This window comes from Prosopis cineraria, unplaced genomic scaffold, assembly GCF_029017545.1.
Source record: "Prosopis cineraria cultivar Desert tree isolate PC_DT_omini unplaced genomic scaffold, ASM2901754v1 PC13, whole genome shotgun sequence".
Taxonomy (NCBI): Eukaryota; Viridiplantae; Streptophyta; class Magnoliopsida; order Fabales; family Fabaceae; genus Prosopis; species Prosopis cineraria.
In genome coordinates this window covers 33,273,802-33,293,280 of record NW_026555344.1, presented here as the reverse complement: position 1 = coordinate 33,293,280, position 19,479 = coordinate 33,273,802, and the positions used below count along the sequence as shown (strand labels likewise).

Here is a 19,479-nt window from a genome sequence, read left to right as displayed (position 1 = left end):
TTAACACTCATATGTAACAACCTCAAATTTACAACCCGATTTTTCGCAAATTATTAATTCAAGAAATCATTTTTTTTTCTTTATTTTTTTTTTCATTGTACCCTTATCATGGTAGAAAAATTTCTACCACGATACATCCAAGACAATATACCACAGGTCTTAAAATATCTAAAAAAAACAATTAGAACCATGAGGGACAGACATGATCCTCATAGCATGTTATTCAAATCAGATCATAAATCAAGAGGGACAGACATAATCCTCTTGATCATATAAATACTTTTAATAAAAAGGATTAGAGTTTACATGCTTCACAAAGAAGATATGTCCTAAGTTGGCACAAGATACATTGTATAATCTAAAATAAGAGGCAACGTAAAAGATGGTGTCTCATACACCACAGTTACACCTCTGGTGCTTTCTCGGCCGAATTCGCTCCTGTAAAAATATTAACCACGGGGAATGAGACTTAAAAGTCCCAGTAACCAAAAATTAATATGTAATGATGCATGCGGATGTAACTAATCATGCGATTGCTAAGTGGGCACACAAAACATTTAACCGAACAATACTTTCAAACAAACCGAACAAGTATTTAATTTGCATGACTGCACCTTATATCCTCCTTTCGCCATGCTCGGACGCCAAATCACCCGGCCAAAGGTGAGTTGGACCAAGCGACACGCCACTCATTGGGTCCAATGAGGGCTTACCACGTGGTAATAATTAACCGAACAGAAATTCCCATTAACACCATACATTAAAATACCCTGACAAGTCATGCATCATTCAAATATCCAAACAGGAATATATCCGAACAATAATATCTCATCATGATAAACAAAAATAAATTTTTGACCCACTTGGCAATAATTTCAAACAAGTATATACAGTATTTATTTTCAATAATTCATAATTTTTCCAAACAACAAAACAACACATAACCATTCACAAACACACTCATCACAACACATTAATAATGGTTACCTTGTGTCTTGAATAACAAGTTCCCCTTCACAACTCCTTTTTCACCACTATCTTTGTCAATATAATCTACATAATTATTTCACAATACTATATATTAATTTTACATTAAAATAAATAACTCTAATTTAAATAGTTAGAAAGTCTTAGATCTATAATCCATATTAACACTAATTTAAGATTTATGCCTCATTTAACTTCCCAAATTCTTTTCTAAAATTCTCGTACCCTAATAAACTATTTTTTTTATCCTCAAATCATTTCTAGTATCACAATTTCATCCTTCTATATTCTAAAAATTCGTCCAAAAATAAATTAAATAATTTTAGAATTATCCTGAAGCCTCAAATCACCTTTCTATAACCTCAAAAATACCTATTCATACTTAAATAAATATTTAATAATCATAGGTTTATCCCTACGTCTCAGATTCCACATAACTTCAACCATATAGATCTAGATTTTAACTCAAAAATTCTTAAACATGAGTTTCAACCTCAAGAAAATATTCTATAATATTTATTATATCCCTAAGAATTTTAACCTATATTTTTAATCCATCATATCATCAGATTAACTATCCTATAGAAAAATCCTAATCAAAATATTTACTCTATCCTACAAAATAATCATATCACTAGAAAGCTAATATTATTTAGAAAATAACTATAAAATTAATTTTTTAATTAAATAAATTTTTAAATGCTAATCTAAACAGGAAAGTTAGAACATACCTGAAGAAAAAGAAAATAATCCCCCCTTGTGAGAAAACGCCGAGCAACGTGAGAGGAAGAGAGAAAAATAATATAAAAATGGGATTGTGAGTCCCAAAATTATATTAAAAAAAACTATAGGTTTGAATTTAATTATTCAAACCTTTGGGCCAAAAGTTGCAATTTTCTCTAAATTGCATCTTAGCCTCTCATGCTTCCTAATGCACACACCCCCTCCTTTTTACACATGAAGGCACCTCTTCTCTTCCCTCATCTAACCAATGTGGGACTTAGAAACAACAACCTTCCACCCCCTTTTTTTTGTTCCTTCTACCTTCTCTCTCTTTTTTTTTTCAACACATACATAAAAAAAATTATTTATGTATTATATCTTAACTAAATATTGCTTATGTGGTTTTAAATTTAAATTTTTAAATTCATAATTAAATACCTAACCATAATATTATTTCTAAATAACCTCAAATAATATAAATTCCTATTATTATCATTTTTTTTCTCAAAACCTAAATTCCACAATTTCTTTATTATATAAAAATCAGGATGTTACAATTCTCCCCTCCTTTTAAAAATTTTGTCCTCAAAATTTAATGCTGGTAAGCTTAAAAACTATGTACCTAAGCAAATAAATGTGGATAATCTCGCCTCATACTCTCCTCGGTTTCCCAAGTAGCATCACCTAGGGCTCCACCCTTCCAAATCACCTTCACGAGTCGGATGGTCTTATTGCGTAGTTGTTTGTCCTTAAAGTCCTCAATTCCCTCCGGTTCGGATCTAAAGGTCAAATTCTCCCTCAATTCTACTTCTTCAGGTTCAATAACATGGGAGGGATCCGGGTTGTACTTCTTCAACTGTGATACGTGGAACACATTATGGATACCTGCAATCTGTGGAGGTAATGCAACTCTATATGCAGTAGATCCAATTCGCTCCAAGATCTCATACGGGCCCATAAATCTAGGTGTCAACTTCTTTGCCTTAATGGATCTACCAATGCCTGTCACTGGAGAAACCTTCAAAAATACATGATCTCCTACTTCAAACTCTAACGGCCGTCTCCTCTTATCAACATAGCTCTTCTGTCAGCTCTGAGCGGTTAGCAATTTTTGCTTAATCATTGCAATCTTCTGGGTGGTCTGCTCTACAATTTCTGGACCAATGATACTCCTCTCACTTAATTCTGTCCAACACAAAGGCGATCTACACTTCCTTCCATACAAGGCCTCATAAGGCGCCATCCCAATACTAGAATGATAGCTATTATTATAAGCAAATTCAGCTAATGGCAAATGATTATCCCAACTACCTGGTAGTTCAATGGCACAAGCTCTCAACATATCCTCCAAAGTCTGGATCGTCCTCTCTGTTTGTCCATCTGTTTGGGGGTGGTATGCGGTGCTAAAACTCAGTCTGGTACCCATAGCCTTCTGTAGCGCACCCCAAAAGTTTGAAGTGAACCTTGGGTCACGATCTGACACAATTCTAGAGGGTATACCATGAAGTCTAACTATCTCCTTAATGTATATCTCAGCAAATTTTTCTAATGTAGAGGTAAACTTGATCGACAAAAAGTGAGCCGATTTGGTAAGTCGGTCTACTATCACCCAAATAGCATCCTTACTTGAGGGTGTTCTTGGCAGTCCAGTGATGAAATCCATAGAAATATCATCCCATTTCCACTTTGGAATATCTAACGGTTGCAGTGTTCCAGCTGGCTTCTAATGTTCTATCTTTATCTTCTAACACGTTAAACATCTAGAAACAAATTCAGTTACATCTTTCTTCATTCCTAGCCACCACCAACCTCGCTTCAAATCATGGTACATTTTAGTTATATCGGGATGAATTGTATATTTACTCCTATGAGCCTCTTCTAAAAGGATATTCCTCAATCTTGGATCATTAGGTACACAAACTCTACCTTTATATCTCATCACTGTGTCATCAGAGATTGTAAAATTTGGGACTTTACCTGCCACTATCTCCTTCCTTATATTCTTCAAGTAGTCATCACTCTGCTGAGACTCTGAGATCTTCCCAAAATTTGCTCTCAAAGTCTGCTACCTGGCGTGCGGCCATTTGATGTTCAATCACATCCACTGGAACATCATGAAAACTGTTCCACAAATGATATTCATGAACCATCAAATGTACAGCATGAATAGTCTTCCTACTTAAGGCGTCAGCTACCACGTTAGCCTTACCCGGATGGTAATGTAATTCAAAGTCATAATCCTTCAGAAATTCCATCCATCGTCGCTGCCTCATATTAAGCTCTTTCTGATCAAATAAATACTTCAGGCTCTTATGGTCACTGAAGATTTGAAACTTAGATCCATACAAGTAGTGTCTCCATATCTTCAGAGCAAACACAACTGCAGCTAACTCCAAGTCATGTGTAGGGTAATTTTCCTTGTGTGGCCTCAACTGTCTAGATGAATAGGCAACCACTCGGTCATCTTGCATCAAAACACATCCTAAACCCTTTAAAGAAGCATCAGTGTACAGAGTGTACGGCACTACAGGGTCAGGAATAGTCAATACTGGAGTAGTGGTTAACCTCTTTTTCAATTCTTGGAAAGCAGCTTCACATTTGTCAGTCCAAATAAATGGGGCATCCTTTTTAGTCAGCTTAGTCAAGGGCATCGCAATTTGCAAAAATCCCTTAATAAAGCGACGATAGCAACCTGCTAAACCTAGAAAACTTCGTATCTCCGTCACAGATTTTGGCTGTTCCCACTTCATCACTACATCAATCTTGCTAGGATCTACCGCAACTCCATTTTTGGACACAACATGGCCCAAAAACTTTACTTCTTGGAGTCAAAATTCACACTTGCTTAATTTGGCATAAAGCTTATTTTCCCTCAAAACTTGCAAGACGATTCTTAAATGCTCACCATGAGCCTCCTCATCCTTTGAATAAATAAGAATGTCATCAATAAACACTACTGCAAACTTATCTAAATAGGGTCGAAAGATCCTACTCATATAATCCATGAACACCGCAGGAGCATTCGTAAGTTCAAACGGCATCACCATGAATTCATAATGCCCATATCTCGTCCGAAATGCTGTCTTAGGTATATCCTCCGCTCTTACTCTCAATTGGTGGTACCCTGACCTTAAGTCAATCTTTGAGAAAACTGTGGATCCCACAAGCTGATCCAGCAAATCATCGATTCTCAGAAGTGGATATTTGTTCTTGATGGTTACTTTGTTCAATTGTTTATAATCAATGCACAATTGGAGGCTTCCGTCCTTCTTCTTTACAAAAAGGATTGGAGATCCCCAAGGTAAAACACTCGGTCTGATGAAAACCCTTCTCAAGTAGCTTTTCAATTTGCTTTTTCAGTTTCACTAACTCTGAAGGGGACATTCGATAAGGAGCCTTAGAAATTGACCCTGTACTAGGTACCAATTCAATTGAGAACTCTACCTCGCTCTTTGGGGGTAAACCGGAAACTTCGTCTGGAAATACATTCGCAAATTCTTTGACAATTGGGATATTCTTCACGCCTTCATGAATCTCAGCTTGGATAGAGAAGAAAACCATGTAGGCCTGGCAACCCTTCTTCATACATCTATCAACTTGCGCCGCCGACAAGAAAACATGATCTTGAGTCTCAACTGGGGTCACCGACAAAGAAGATAAAGACACACTCCTCTCTCTACAATCTAGGATAGCACCATTTACAGCCATCCAATTCATTCCCACAATTACATCCATACCTCTCAGTGGTAGGATAATTAAGTCCATAGTTGTTTTCCTATTTTTAAACTCGACTACTAGGTTAAGGCATGCCTTAGCGGTCCTCACAGATTCTCCCGCAAGAGTAGACACATTCATATCAAAAGGTAAAATATACACAGGCAAATCAAGGTTCTTTACACAAGTTTCAGAAATAAAAGAGTGTGTAGCACCTGAATCAAATAGTGCAACAATATCATGATGAAGGATTTTGATGTTACCTCTAATGGCATCTGGGGAGTTCATGGTGTCCTGAGTAAGAGCAAACACACGACCAGAGACAGTAGGATGTTGGGAAGGGTTCTTCATATTTGAGCCCTAGTTGTCCCCACAAAACTTTGTAATGTGACCGGGTTTCCCACAAATGTAACAGACCCAGCACTGTCCGAAATGACGATGCCCGCATTTAGTGCACTGTTGAGAGCTTGCTGTACTCGGGGCAGGGGTAGATACTATTGGGCTCCTCTGTGACCCATGATAACTACTATGATAGCTCTCTGTCCTTGGCCCCTTTGAAATGGACCCTTCTGCTTTCCTTGGTTCCATGAGCTACTCGAACCCTGATGGTTCTTCTTCATAATGCCTCCTGTGGGTTGGGGATAGGTTGGGGGTCTACTATATGAATACCCCCTCTTCTCTCTCTCAACCTCCCTCTTACTGTGAGCTACTACCTACAATTTTACGCACATTTCATCATAGTCTCGGATCAATTGCTCCCTCAATTCTAGTCTAGCCTTCTCCAATAAGCGCTTGGCCTTCCATTCAGAATCATCCCTATACTACAAGTATGTGGAGTATCTAGATAACTCCTGAAACTTAGCAATGAATGTGTCCTTATATAGGTTTCCTTGCTTAAGCATGGAACTCAGCTTCCTTCTCAGACCTTAACTTTGATGGAAAGTAATGCCTAAACAATTTTTTTCCTTAAACTCCTCTCATGTGAGTGTCAAATCATCCTTGGGTCCCACTGTCTCCCACCAATCTCTTGCTTCCTTCACTAGGAGCATTAATGCTACTCGCACTTTCTAATTACTGGTGCATGTGACTATTCGAAAGATGGACTCGAGTCTTTCACCTATTCCTTTACCACAGATGGTTTAAGGTTACCATCAAACGTGGGAGGGTTAAACTTCCTAACAGTTTCCCACACATCAATAATGGTCGGTGGGGCTCTCTGTTCCTCTTACCTAGTCTCCTCCCTTCTAAGCTCATAATCTCTCGGAATGGTAGGATGTGAGGAACTGCCTTCCCCTACATGACTCTCAACATGAGCCCTATCTCCATTCTCAGCGAACTTTATCTTTTTAACTCCGTCAACTCTCGTTCATATTTTTGAACCTTGTCTGTTAACGTCTTTACAAGCACTCTCAATTCCGCCAAATCAGGCTCCTCATTTGGTGGTGGAAGTAGTGGGTGCTCATGTTGGGATCCTAAGTTACTGTGAGTAACAGGCATTTTCTCTCTTCTTCTAAAGGATACAAGATATAAATAATAAAATTAGCCTAGCTATATAATGGCCATACAATGAGAAGCACCATAACAATGTATTTTGCCAACCGACTATATGCAATGCACCACACATAATAAATACATATTAAATTCACATAAGTAATAGTTTCAAACAAAATTTTAAATAAGTATTACTAAAATAGAGGCTCGAAACATGATGCTCTGATACCAATATGTAACAACCTCAAATTTACAACCCGATTTTTCGCAAATTATTAATTCAAGAAATCATTTTTTTTTCTTTATTTTTTTTTTCATTGTACCCTTATCATGGTAGAAAAATTTCTACCACGATACATCCAAGACAATATACCACAGGTCTTAAAATATCTAAAAAAAACAATTAGAACCATGAGGGACAGACATGATCCTCATAGCATGTTATTCAAATCAGATCATAAATCAAGAGGGACAGACATAATCCTCTTGATCATATAAATACTTTTAATAAAAAGGATTAGAGTTTACATGCTTCACAAAGAAGATATGTCCTAAGTTGGCACAAGATACATTGTATAATCTAAAATAAGAGGCAACGTAAAAGATGGTGTCTCATACACCACAGTTACACCTCTGGTGCTTTCTCGGCCGAATTCGCTCCTGTAAAAATATTAACCACGGGGAATGAGACTTAAAAGTCCCAGTAACCAAAAATTAATATGTAATGATGCATGCGGATGTAACTAATCATGCGATTGCTAAGTGGGCACACAAAACATTTAACCGAACAATACTTTCAAACAAACCGAACAAGTATTTAATTTGCATGACTGCACCTTATATCCTCCTTTCGCCATGCTCGGACGCCAAATCACCCGGCCAAAGGTGAGTTGGACCAAGCGACACGCCACTCATTGGGTCCAATGAGGGCTTACCACGTGGTAATAATTAACCGAACAGAAATTCCCATTAACACCATACATTAAAATACCCTGACAAGTCATGCATCATTCAAATATCCAAACAGGAATATATCCGAACAATAATATCTCATCATGATAAACAAAAATAAATTTTTGACCCACTTGGCAATAATTTCAAACAAGTATATACAGTATTTATTTTCAATAATTCATAATTTTTCCAAACAACAAAACAACACATAACCATTCACAAACACACTCATCACAACACATTAATAATGGTTACCTTGTGTCTTGAATAACAAGTTCCCCTTCACAACTCCTTTTTCACCACTATCTTTGTCAATATAATCTACATAATTATTTCACAATACTATATATTAATTTTACATTAAAATAAATAACTCTAATTTAAATAGTTAGAAAGTCTTAGATCTATAATCCATATTAACACTAATTTAAGATTTATGCCTCATTTAACTTCCCAAATTCTTTTCTAAAATTCTCGTACCCTAATAAACTATTTTTTTTATCCTCAAATCATTTCTAGTATCACAATTTCATCCTTCTATATTCTAAAAATTCGTCCAAAAATAAATTAAATAATTTTAGAATTATCCTGAAGCCTCAAATCACCTTTCTATAACCTCAAAAATACCTATTCATACTTAAATAAATATTTAATAATCATAGGTTTATCCCTACGTCTCAGATTCCACATAACTTCAACCATATAGATCTAGATTTTAACTCAAAAATTCTTAAACATGAGTTTCAACCTCAAGAAAATATTCTATAATATTTATTATATCCCTAAGAATTTTAACCTATATTTTTAATCCATCATATCATCAGATTAACTATCCTATAGAAAAATCCTAATCAAAATATTTACTCTATCCTACAAAATAATCATATCACTAGAAAGCTAATATTATTTAGAAAATAACTATAAAATTAATTTTTTAATTAAATAAATTTTTAAATGCTAATCTAAACAGGAAAGTTAGAACATACCTGAAGAAAAAGAAAATAATCCCCCCTTGTGAGAAAACGCCGAGCAACGTGAGAGGAAGAGAGAAAAATAATATAAAAATGGGATTGTGAGTCCCAAAATTATATTAAAAAAAACTATAGGTTTGAATTTAATTATTCAAACCTTTGGGCCAAAAGTTGCAATTTTCTCTAAATTGCATCTTAGCCTCTCATGCTTCCTAATGCACACACCCCCTCCTTTTTACACATGAAGGCACCTCTTCTCTTCCCTCATCTAACCAATGTGGGACTTAGAAACAACAACCTTCCACCCCCTTTTTTTTGTTCCTTCTACCTTCTCTCTCTTTTTTTTTTCAACACATACATAAAAAAAATTATTTATGTATTATATCTTAACTAAATATTGCTTATGTGGTTTTAAATTTAAATTTTTAAATTCATAATTAAATACCTAACCATAATATTATTTCTAAATAACCTCAAATAATATAAATTCCTATTATTATCATTTTTTTTCTCAAAACCTAAATTCCACAATTTCTTTATTATATAAAAATCAGGATGTTACATCATACATCTAAGCTACCTGGGTTAATTTATCTAATGTAGCTGCATGTATCAGTTGTCCACATACACAAAAGCATCGACTTGGATTTACAAAAAAATGGTTGCTATATACCAAAAAAATCCTCTAAAATTACCAACATATATATATATATATACCTGTATATATCAACCAAATTCAAGTTGATCTAATCTCATATTATAAAAATATCAACTTAGATTTATAAAAAAGGGGTTTTATATGCTAAAAATATCCCCTAAAACTACCTATATATATGTCATCCGAATCTAAGTTCATGTGGTAACCTATTTACAGTAACATAAACTTAGATTTGGATTTCTACATCTCTTCCATGTATGACCTACTTCATGGCAACGAAAACAATGATAAACCTTTTTCTATTAATATTGAGACTCAATCCTCACATGAGGAGGTTTGCCAGCTAGCCGAGATGTTTTAGGAGGCAGCAAAAAGGTTTGGTTCATGAGCTCAGATACCGTCAGTACAGTTGGCTTTAGCATGTTATGGGTCTCAACAGGATGCATAGTGCCATTATATATTTTTTCTTGTGAGCTACGAAGATAGCATTCCTCAACATAGTTATACACATTACCATATACTTCTTTAATAGCTGCACAAGCATGTGGGCAAGGAATGCCAAACATTTTCCAAACTTTGCATGCACATTCCCTTAGTATTAGATTCACACATATATCTCCATATGGTGTCTGAACCAATACAATATGTGAGCCATGCTGCTAAACTATCGTAATTTCTACCCTCAAAATATTTTACTTCAACTTTGCTTCAACATCTAGACCAACTATGCTTTTTCACTTATTGTTGTCTTACTTGCAAAAATTTCTTACTCAACTTATCTCTATGCTCATTTATAAGAACACATATATTATGCCTCCTCTCCTCAAGAATCCATGTATTGAATGATTTGGCCAAGTTGGTTGTTATCTTATCCCATCTTCAAAATGAGAACAACGATAATGCCCACCGATCAATGTTGCCTTGATTTTCAACTCATCTTGCTAATTATGGAGAGAACATCCTCAAATTTTCCATGGCTATACAAAATTCATGCTCATGCCTTGCATAGGCAATGTGATCAAGCAACTTTAGTGCCTCTTTCTTGCTATTCCTTCCCATTCCCCTACAGAACTTTGTGTTGGTATTAAGATACTTTGTATTGTACATGGTAGAACTTCAAGATTCTGTGTAGCATGTGAATTCTCAGTTGAACCTCCTGCTATACATTTCCATTCAAATCATGTTTATTACTGCCATTCATATTCATATTAACATAATAATTAAATTTAAGTAACTATTAACAAAACTTACCCATCAATTGAATTTCTTGTTGCCTCTATACTTTGTTTTATCTTCCTAATAATATATACATGAGCAAAATTATTATTCAACTTCATTAATTGGTTTATTCCTTCATCATCTTTAAGGTCTAAAAATGCATTACAATCAAACTTTACTATATACTTCAATTCTATTCCATTTAAATTACAATTAAAGCAAGATGAAATTAATCTAACTAGTCCTTCAAGAGACATTCCTTCTATGATCATTCTTCCATTACAACTCCTCCCAACATAATGCATTGTCTTATGTATATCTTTTGCAATATCTCCACTGAAATGAAAATAACAAAAAAATTTATTTAAACAACTACTTTCCATTGTACCCATTAACATCAACTTACAACAAACAAAATAAAATGTCATAATATATGACTCAAAAATAAGTTACTTTTGGCATCAGTGATTTTTGCATCAGTGAGACAATGACAACGTTTCATCTTAAAATATAAACACTTGAAAATAAATTCTTATACTTTTAGTTGCAAAATGTCGAATCTTTATGCCAAATCTTTAGAAATGTGAAATAAAAAAAATTTCATGTTCAGTTGCAAAAAACCATTCTACCTTTTTGTACATGAGAGTCATTTTGCAAGAAGAAAGCTGTAATGGGGAATAGATTGTAGGGATTTGCAAAAAAAAAAAAAAACCTATCTGAATGCACTAGCCAAAAAAAACTCACATACACAGAGAATCAGAGCTTACTTGAGTCAATAATTATGGCAAGTTTACCTCTTCCATGCGCAACTCTATTTTTAATTAGGTATTCTTCAACGTGTCTCTCCTCTACTTACATGTAGGTTTCATTATGGTAGGAAAGGAGTTTGCTCAGAAGGGAAATGTTGGAGCTTATATGATGAGTGTTGATGTTATTGATGTTATATTTAATTATAAGGGTATTTTAGTTATTTCTACTATAACTTAGATTTGTAAAAAAATATAGGACTTGATTGGCCTTTTAAAATTACTTGAGACTTGGCTAGATTTAATCAGTCCTTTTAGAACTTGATTGTTATTTTCTCTATTTTTTTGGCCCTTTAGTCTACATCAATTTTCAATCCTGTCCTTTATCCTTGAAGTTTTCATAATGATGAAGTTCTTAGACTTTGCAAACATGAATGCGTTAGTCCTCATACAAGTCATACTTTGTTGATCTAATCTTGATGCTACAAATTTAATATTTTTATTTTATATTTTTTAAAATAAAAATCTTATATGGTTAAAGCACATTTTTTTCTAAATGAATGAAGATTTTTACTCCCTTAAAAAATAATTTTAAAAAATACCTCATTTATTAGTACAAAATACTCAGTACTTCAAGAAAATATAGAGATAAAAATATACTTTAATCCCCTAAAATATATAAATGATAATGAGATTTTACAAAATGTCATAATTATGTTCAAGTCTCTAGAGACCTTTCAACATTAATTTTTTTTGTGAAATAACTAAAATACCCTTAGTTTAAAATAAAAAGACAAACATTAGTAACTACTTTACTTTAAACAATAACTACTTTTTTTTTCTAACAATGACTATAATAAAATAATTGATTACAACTTTTTTTATACAAATTTTTTATTCGTTGAAATTCAAGTGTTGTAAATATCTGTCACTATTTTCATTAAACTAATGACTATTTTTCTTTTAGCAATGACCAAAATGAAAAATTACTTGTTTCATTTTGGTCATTGCCAAAAGAAAAGTAATTATTACTTAAATTAAAATAATCACTAATATTTTACTTTTAGGTTAAAGTGTATTTTTGCTCATTTACTTTCCTTCAAGGAGTGTGGAGCACATTATACTAATAAATGGAGCAATTTTCTCCTAAACTATTTTTTAAAGGAGCAAAATAATTTAGTGAAAAATATGTCACATGTATTAGTACATGATGCCCAACACTCCTTGAAGAAAAGTAAAGGAGCAAAAATGCACTTTAACCTAAAATTTATTTAAATTATAAATAATTTTAATAAATCTATTTACCAATCTCGACAATTTAGATTTAATATAAATAGTCCACATTTAATATTAAAATTTTTATAACTTGATTATTCAAATATATTCTAGATAGTGCAAGTCTAATATTAAATTTTTTATAATTTTTATAAATTTTTAATATTAAATAAAGATTAGTCATATTAAAATCAAACTGTCCAGACTAATGAATAGATTTATTAAAAGAATTTCACAATTTACATGAATATTTATTTTAAAAAACAAAATATAAATAACAAAAACGTTAAATATGAACCATCCAGTTTTCCAAATTATGCATCTCCTCAGTGGAGGAGGCTTACCTTGGAGGAGAAACAACTACTAAAGCATCCTACTTAGGAAATAGTGTTGAAACAAGCATTCAAGTTAACAACATGGTTTGTTTATTACCGTGTGATATATATTAGCCCATGACATGTTTCATCACTGGTTGTCTTTAGAATAGTTTTTGTTTTGAAAAGAAAAATTATTTAAGAATATGTTTTTTATTATCTATTTTAAAAATAAAATATAAATTATAAATTATTTTGAAAAATTAAAAATTTAATTTTTTTAATGTTTTGTTACTTTTTGTTTTTGTTAATTTAGAGAAAATGAATAAATTTGTGTGTTTTTATTAACGACAATTATGTTAATGAAATAAATAATTATTTCAAAATAATAATTCAAACAAATTTTTTTATTTTTTCTCCAAAACTTGTTTAAAAAAATGCTATACATAACTGTTTTTGAGAACATTAAACCAGAAAATTAAATAGACTCAGACGAAACCATAATTTCTACAACTAAAATCATACAATTGAGATATAAAGTATGAGAGGTGACTAATTGGATTTCCTTCACTAATTGTGTAAAACCCCTTAAAATAAGGCAACTAACTTAGCACAAATCATACAAGTGAAAACCAAACAAACTAAACGCAAACCTTATTATGTTTAAATCCAAGATCTTGTCTTGAGGTATCCTTTCAACAACAAAACTCAATTAAAAAGATTCATCGCAATGGAGGATGCTTCCCTTGTAGCAAACCACAACAATCACCATTCACTAGTCAAAGTCATCAAATCAGCAAATTACAATATTGCTTGAAGTTATTGCATTGGTTACCACTAAAATTAAGTGTACCGCAAGAATATATATTTAAAGAAGTATAGCAGGAATCAATATCATATCCCACAAAGAACTAAAACATGAGAAATCGAACTCAAAACCATATCCATTTCTATCTAGTCAAGCAAGCAATTAACAAGTGATTTGAACAATAATAATTTTGAATGAGATTAAATAAAATAGCACAACTCTAAGCAAGGCTAGCAGCAATTAAGCACCGTAGGAATTTTAATTCTCTTTATTAAACTTTGTAATTCATTTCCTTCTGATTAATTTGTTTAATTTTAATTTTAGAGTTGAGAATAAATGAGGTAAAAATGTCTTTCGATGTAGTTAAACTCACATATCAACCTAACTCTATGATGTCTCAAGCAAGAAATTAACATTCAATTAAGCTCACATTTGCCCTCACTTAGCCACCTTGAGCCCTTGAGTATATCACTATTTCAAGTACAAATTAGATCAATGAGTCTAATCCTGAGTTGTTCAACCAATGATCTATAACTAATATAGTTTCCTTTTTTCAAATGAAAATTACAAAACCTATATTCAAATTAGAGTTGACTAATCACCATAATGAAGCAAATGATTTCATATTAAGCATGAAAATCTCCATTAGTAATAACACTAATCAAAAGGGAAATTAGTGACAGAGCATAAAGGTTCATGAATTCTATAAGGTTTACACAAATCTAATCATAACTAGCTTTAAATTTGCTAAAAAGTTCAACAACACACTCAAAAATTGACAACATTGGAGAAGAACAAAAGTTGTAGAAAAATCTCTTCAAGAAACTCCAAATGACTCTCTAATCTTCAATCTAGCATCCAAATCTTTGAGAGCAGGTCCAAATCAATCACTTCCTAGACGTTAGAGAAGTGTGGAATATTGAGCTCCTCAAAACCCTAGCCTTCCATATAGCATTCTAGTTTCATTTGTCTTAAGGTTAAGTGAGTTTAAAGGAAATTTAGAAGTGTGTAGGGATCATTAATTGAGTCAAATAGGAGTTTTTTTTGGCTTCGATAAGATGTGGGAGCAAATGAAATTGGTCTAGGAAGGGAATTGAGCCACTTGGGCCTAAATCTTGAGAGAGAAAATGTAAAAAGAGAGAAACATGAAACATAACAAGAAAGAAGGAAAAGAAGAGGCTGGAGGTGAAAATTATTGGGTCTATTAGGTTTAAATTCCTAGCTAGTTTGCAACAAATTTTTTTGGGTCTTAGACCCCTAAGGTCATGATTTATAAGATTCTTGCCTTCTTTATTCATCAACTTCTCTTAAATTTCTAAGCCGGTGATTTGGGACTGTGAGTTGGGTGAAGATTCCATATGATTGAATTGAGTTTTTATAGTTGGGTTGAGGCTAAATAAATGTTCCGAGTGCAGCACCTCCAAATTTTTCAAGAATACTGAGCCGTCTATCATAGTAATAACAAGTCAAGCATGTAAAAAATATTGCTCTGATAAAATATTGAAGCCCACAACACAAGTTTTCACCTTTAAGTCTATAACACGTCAAATTTTTAATCCTAAATTAATTAAGGTAAATGGTAAATTAAGGTTAGTTAGGAGTGAAAGGTGGTTGAGGAATACCATTGGTGTTGTTGGATTTTTGGAAAGATTTAAAATCTACTCAAAACCACCTTATTCAAAGATCCTTTTGAAAAACACGTATATATTGATTATGACAATATCTCACTAGAAAATTCAAACCTAATCCAAATTTAAACCAAATGATTTAAAAAAAAAATAAAAAAGATCTCAAAATTTGGTGAATTGATTGATTTGGTTAGACTTGTTTTTTTCCCCTAAAACTGAATCAAACTAAACCTATGAACACCCTAAGGTATATGTACAGGCTCAATGCTATACAAGGATTAAAAATGATTACTCTAAATTTAATTTTGAACAAGATGACTTTAACATGCTTGTTGTAAAATAGTTTACTTACATATTTATTTCCTTACTTCCCAAGCGAAATGAAACAATTCAAGGACCACTTGTATGCTAATAAATTTGAAAAGAAAAAGTGTCCGGGTTATTATGTAAATGAACACACACACACTCACGTCTAGGCAAAACAACATATAGGCATGCCATAACTAAGTTGTGTGTGCTGCTAAATTTGATCCCCCAACATAACAAAATATTAGAGGGTAAAGTGCAGAGATGGATAAGGAGGGTTCATGATGTTGGAATTAAAAATAATATTAAAAGCAAGCTAATCTGCAGGTTATGAGGATTAGCTTGAAATGAGCTTGGGTTAGATAGTGTGGGCTGAAAAAGATCCGCTCCTGACCAAGTCCCTCTTTTCCTAGCCCAACCTGCCACTCAAGTTACATATGTTAAACCATCTCTGGTTAAACCCAGTTCCAATGAAACGTTAAAACCATCTCAAGGTGCATAAACATTTCTGCACAGCAACATACATATACTAAACAACTAGACAACGAAGTAGCAAGTCATCAACACTGAATTTATCAGCAACAAACTATAGTCTTCATCCCCTTCAATTCTCAAAAGCTTTCCACATCAGAATCTCATTGTTAGTAATCATTAATCTTCCCTTGCCCTTTCCTATTTCTTGCTCCTTCCTTTTAATCTTCTCAAAAAGCTTGCTTGAGCACCATAACTCCTATAATGAATGAACAAATTTCAATAATTAGAATCACCATGCACTAAAATATGAGCTAAGGCTCACATATATTAAAATTCAATGATCTGCACACCATGCCATCACCGTACATTCTATATCACACCATTCTATCATTAGAAAGAGAGTGGTTAAGTTTTAGGTGATCAAAGTTGAAACAATAGATGACAGCAAATTATAATAATAAATTAGCACAAGATGACAGCAAATTTGACATTTGGAATACTCTCTCAAATTTTTTGGTAAAGATTTATACATTGGATTGTAATTGAGGTTTACAGAAAATTGGCCACTTTTTTATTAGAATAGCAGAGGTGAGTAGTCATGGGTAGAAACTGAAATATAAACTTTATGTAAAAAATACCCAAGGAAAGCAAGATCACTCTTGAGGACATTGCTATCATTGGGATATTCTCGATTAAATTACACAGGGAAAAGATGCAAGTGAACCACCACGCATTTGCAGCTTTGTATAGCACACCAATTTCCACACACTTATTACTAGTACAACACCTAATTCAAGAACCACAAAATATTTCATCTCCCTATTACAAACTCCACCAAAGCTTTCAGACCAACACAGAAGAGATGTCTTTAACGTTAATCTTATTTAGAAACAAATTTAATTCAGCTTCAAAAGCCCCAAAACCATTCTCAGAAAACTCCTCCATTGTTTTTTTTTTTTAAACGACAAGACTCCTCCATGGATGACTTCTCAGTCCGAAGACAAGTTTTTTGGCAGCCTGTATATCACAACAACTATAATCCAAGATAACAGTTTAAATCTGAAATTACTCATTAAATTGATAAAAGGAATAAGAAAAAGTTAAATCTATGCAACACACCAAGCAAGTCCACGATGTCCCCTTCTGATTGAAGCATATTAATCATGGGAATAAAACCAATATTAAATTAAGATAACCATTGGACTCTACAGGTGATAGCAGTCCACGATGCTCTCTTCTGACTTCCTCTGAAAAATGCTTCCAATTTTGATGCAACAGAGACTGGATAAGCTTAGAAGGGAAGAGGATGCCGGATGGAGGAGGCGCCGAACAAAGCTCCGAATGACGCTGACAGAGGTGGAAGACTGGCTAATTCGAGAAATGGAGAAAGAGCAAGATCAGATAAACGAAAACTAATGGTTTTTGCTATTAACTTCAATTGGTTTTTGCTATCAGTTTCAATGTCTTAGAATAGAAACCCATGATTTAAGGAAGAAGAGAGGAGAGAAAGAGAAGTGAAATTTGGGCTGGGAAAGTTAATGGATAGAGACACTGACAGTCAATACCTACAGCAATCGACGGCGACTGCACTTAACCTGAAGCTTGATCGACTAAGAAGAGCCACCGAGCTTGGGAAAGAAATTGGATTTTGGGGGGAAAAGGATTTTGGGCGAAAAAGGATTCCGATCAAGAAGAAAGAAGAGGGAGGGACAATCCCATCGACGTTGATGTGTCCTGATGACCACATAGAGCGGGCGGCGGCCTTGGTGACGTGGTGCATGACTGGATTGATGACTTGGTTAGATGGGTGACGTGTCCCATTACACACCTGCTGACAAGACACAATGACTATTCATCAATTGAAGTAGACGATGATGTATCCATGGATTGGGCAGGATGAGTTGGTGACTTGGTGTGCTTATAACCTATCAAGTAACTAGACCAACTGACTAGAACTGAGAATTTAGGCGAGCATTTAGTCAATTGTAAATTATAAAGGACTTGTGAAACAACCTCATCCGGTTTCGGGCGATTTGAATATCTGAATTTTATTTTTAAAATTATTTTTAATTAATATTTTTCTTTAAAATTAAGTATTTTATTTTATAAAAAAATATAAAATATTTTTTGATACTTATATGATGTATGGAGCTCAAATATATAATATTTTAATATAAAATGACTTAAAACTTAAATAACTAATTAATTTTTCATATATTTTGTAAAAATAATTTTTTTTATTTTGGTACTCAGCTTGGCCTGAATTTTTTACCTAAATAGGTTCAAACATAAAAAAAAAAATCATATTTTTTTCTTAGCCCAACTCTAAATTTTTTTCGAGTGAGTTTCGATTAGCCGATCAGACACGACTTGAATTATTAGCTTTATAATTGATAATCAAATATGGTTAATTATAAATGACTTATGAAGCAACCTCAACCAAATTTTTTATACTTAATTATTTCCTACCATGATAATAAAGAATTTACTACTATAATAGAAAAGGCATGACCTAAGTATCATGGTAGAAGGAAAGAAAAATTACCCTTATTTATACCATGATCCATATATTCAAATAACTCAATCAAGCTCCAACCAGTCAAATCATGATCAATAAGAGGTTATTCAATCCTAGCAATTCTAAACAAGTAGTTATAAAAATTCCTAGAAGTTTTCCACTAATAATAATTTTACTAAAAATTCTCAAAAAATATTTTGTTTACTACGAGATCAAGTTTTCACAAAATGTCATAATAAGTGTGTTGTTTATGTTCAATTTGATATTAGTATATAAAAGGTTTAGTTATCTATCACTACTAGCATACAAGTAACCTAAAAAAAATTACTTGAGCTTAAGTTCGGAGTAAGAACTTGAAGTCTCTATTGTAAGACATTCTCCAGCTAACTCAGGTTTAAGTCACAACAATTTTGAGTTCTTAGGGAATTCATAGAACCTTTACGATCAATTATTTAAAGAATTAGAGTCACATAAAATACATATTTAATTATTTATTACTCTAAATTTACCTAGAATACTTGTGAGAATTATATATAACTCTATAAGTACTCTTGATTAAGAGTATTCATTTTATTTAAGAAAAATATAACTTTGGGTTCGTATAGTTTACTCGTGTTTTATTATTAGTTCCTACACTTTTTTTCAGTGTTTTAAATCCCTATATTATTATTTTTTATTGTTTTAAATCTTTTCA

At 32.9% G+C, this 19,479-nt stretch overlaps 1 protein-coding gene across 6 annotated transcripts; it reads right to left on the bottom strand.

The window, feature by feature from the left end:
• Positions 1–16,071: 16,071 nt before the first annotated feature.
• On the bottom strand, positions 16,072–18,017 carry LOC129291572 (uncharacterized). 6 transcript variants are annotated; one of them, XR_008588707.1, is made up of 3 exons: positions 17,837–18,016; positions 17,464–17,635; positions 16,072–16,523 (listed from the first exon to the last, which is right to left on the bottom strand). XR_008588707.1 is itself a non-coding variant. In XM_054929025.1 (3 exons), the coding sequence occupies exons 1-3, from the start codon at positions 18,012–18,014 to the stop codon at positions 16,466–16,468; spliced, it is 399 nt and encodes a 132-aa protein (XP_054785000.1). In that variant the 5' UTR covers positions 18,015–18,017; the 3' UTR covers positions 16,072–16,465. The 6 variants fall into 6 exon arrangements, 3 of the variants coding, with proteins under 3 accessions (XP_054785000.1, XP_054785001.1, XP_054784999.1); XR_008588705.1 differs by having other exon boundaries at positions 17,387–17,635; positions 17,833–18,014; XR_008588706.1 differs by having other exon boundaries at positions 17,464–17,631; positions 17,833–18,012.
• Positions 18,018–19,479: the final 1,462 nt, after the last annotated feature.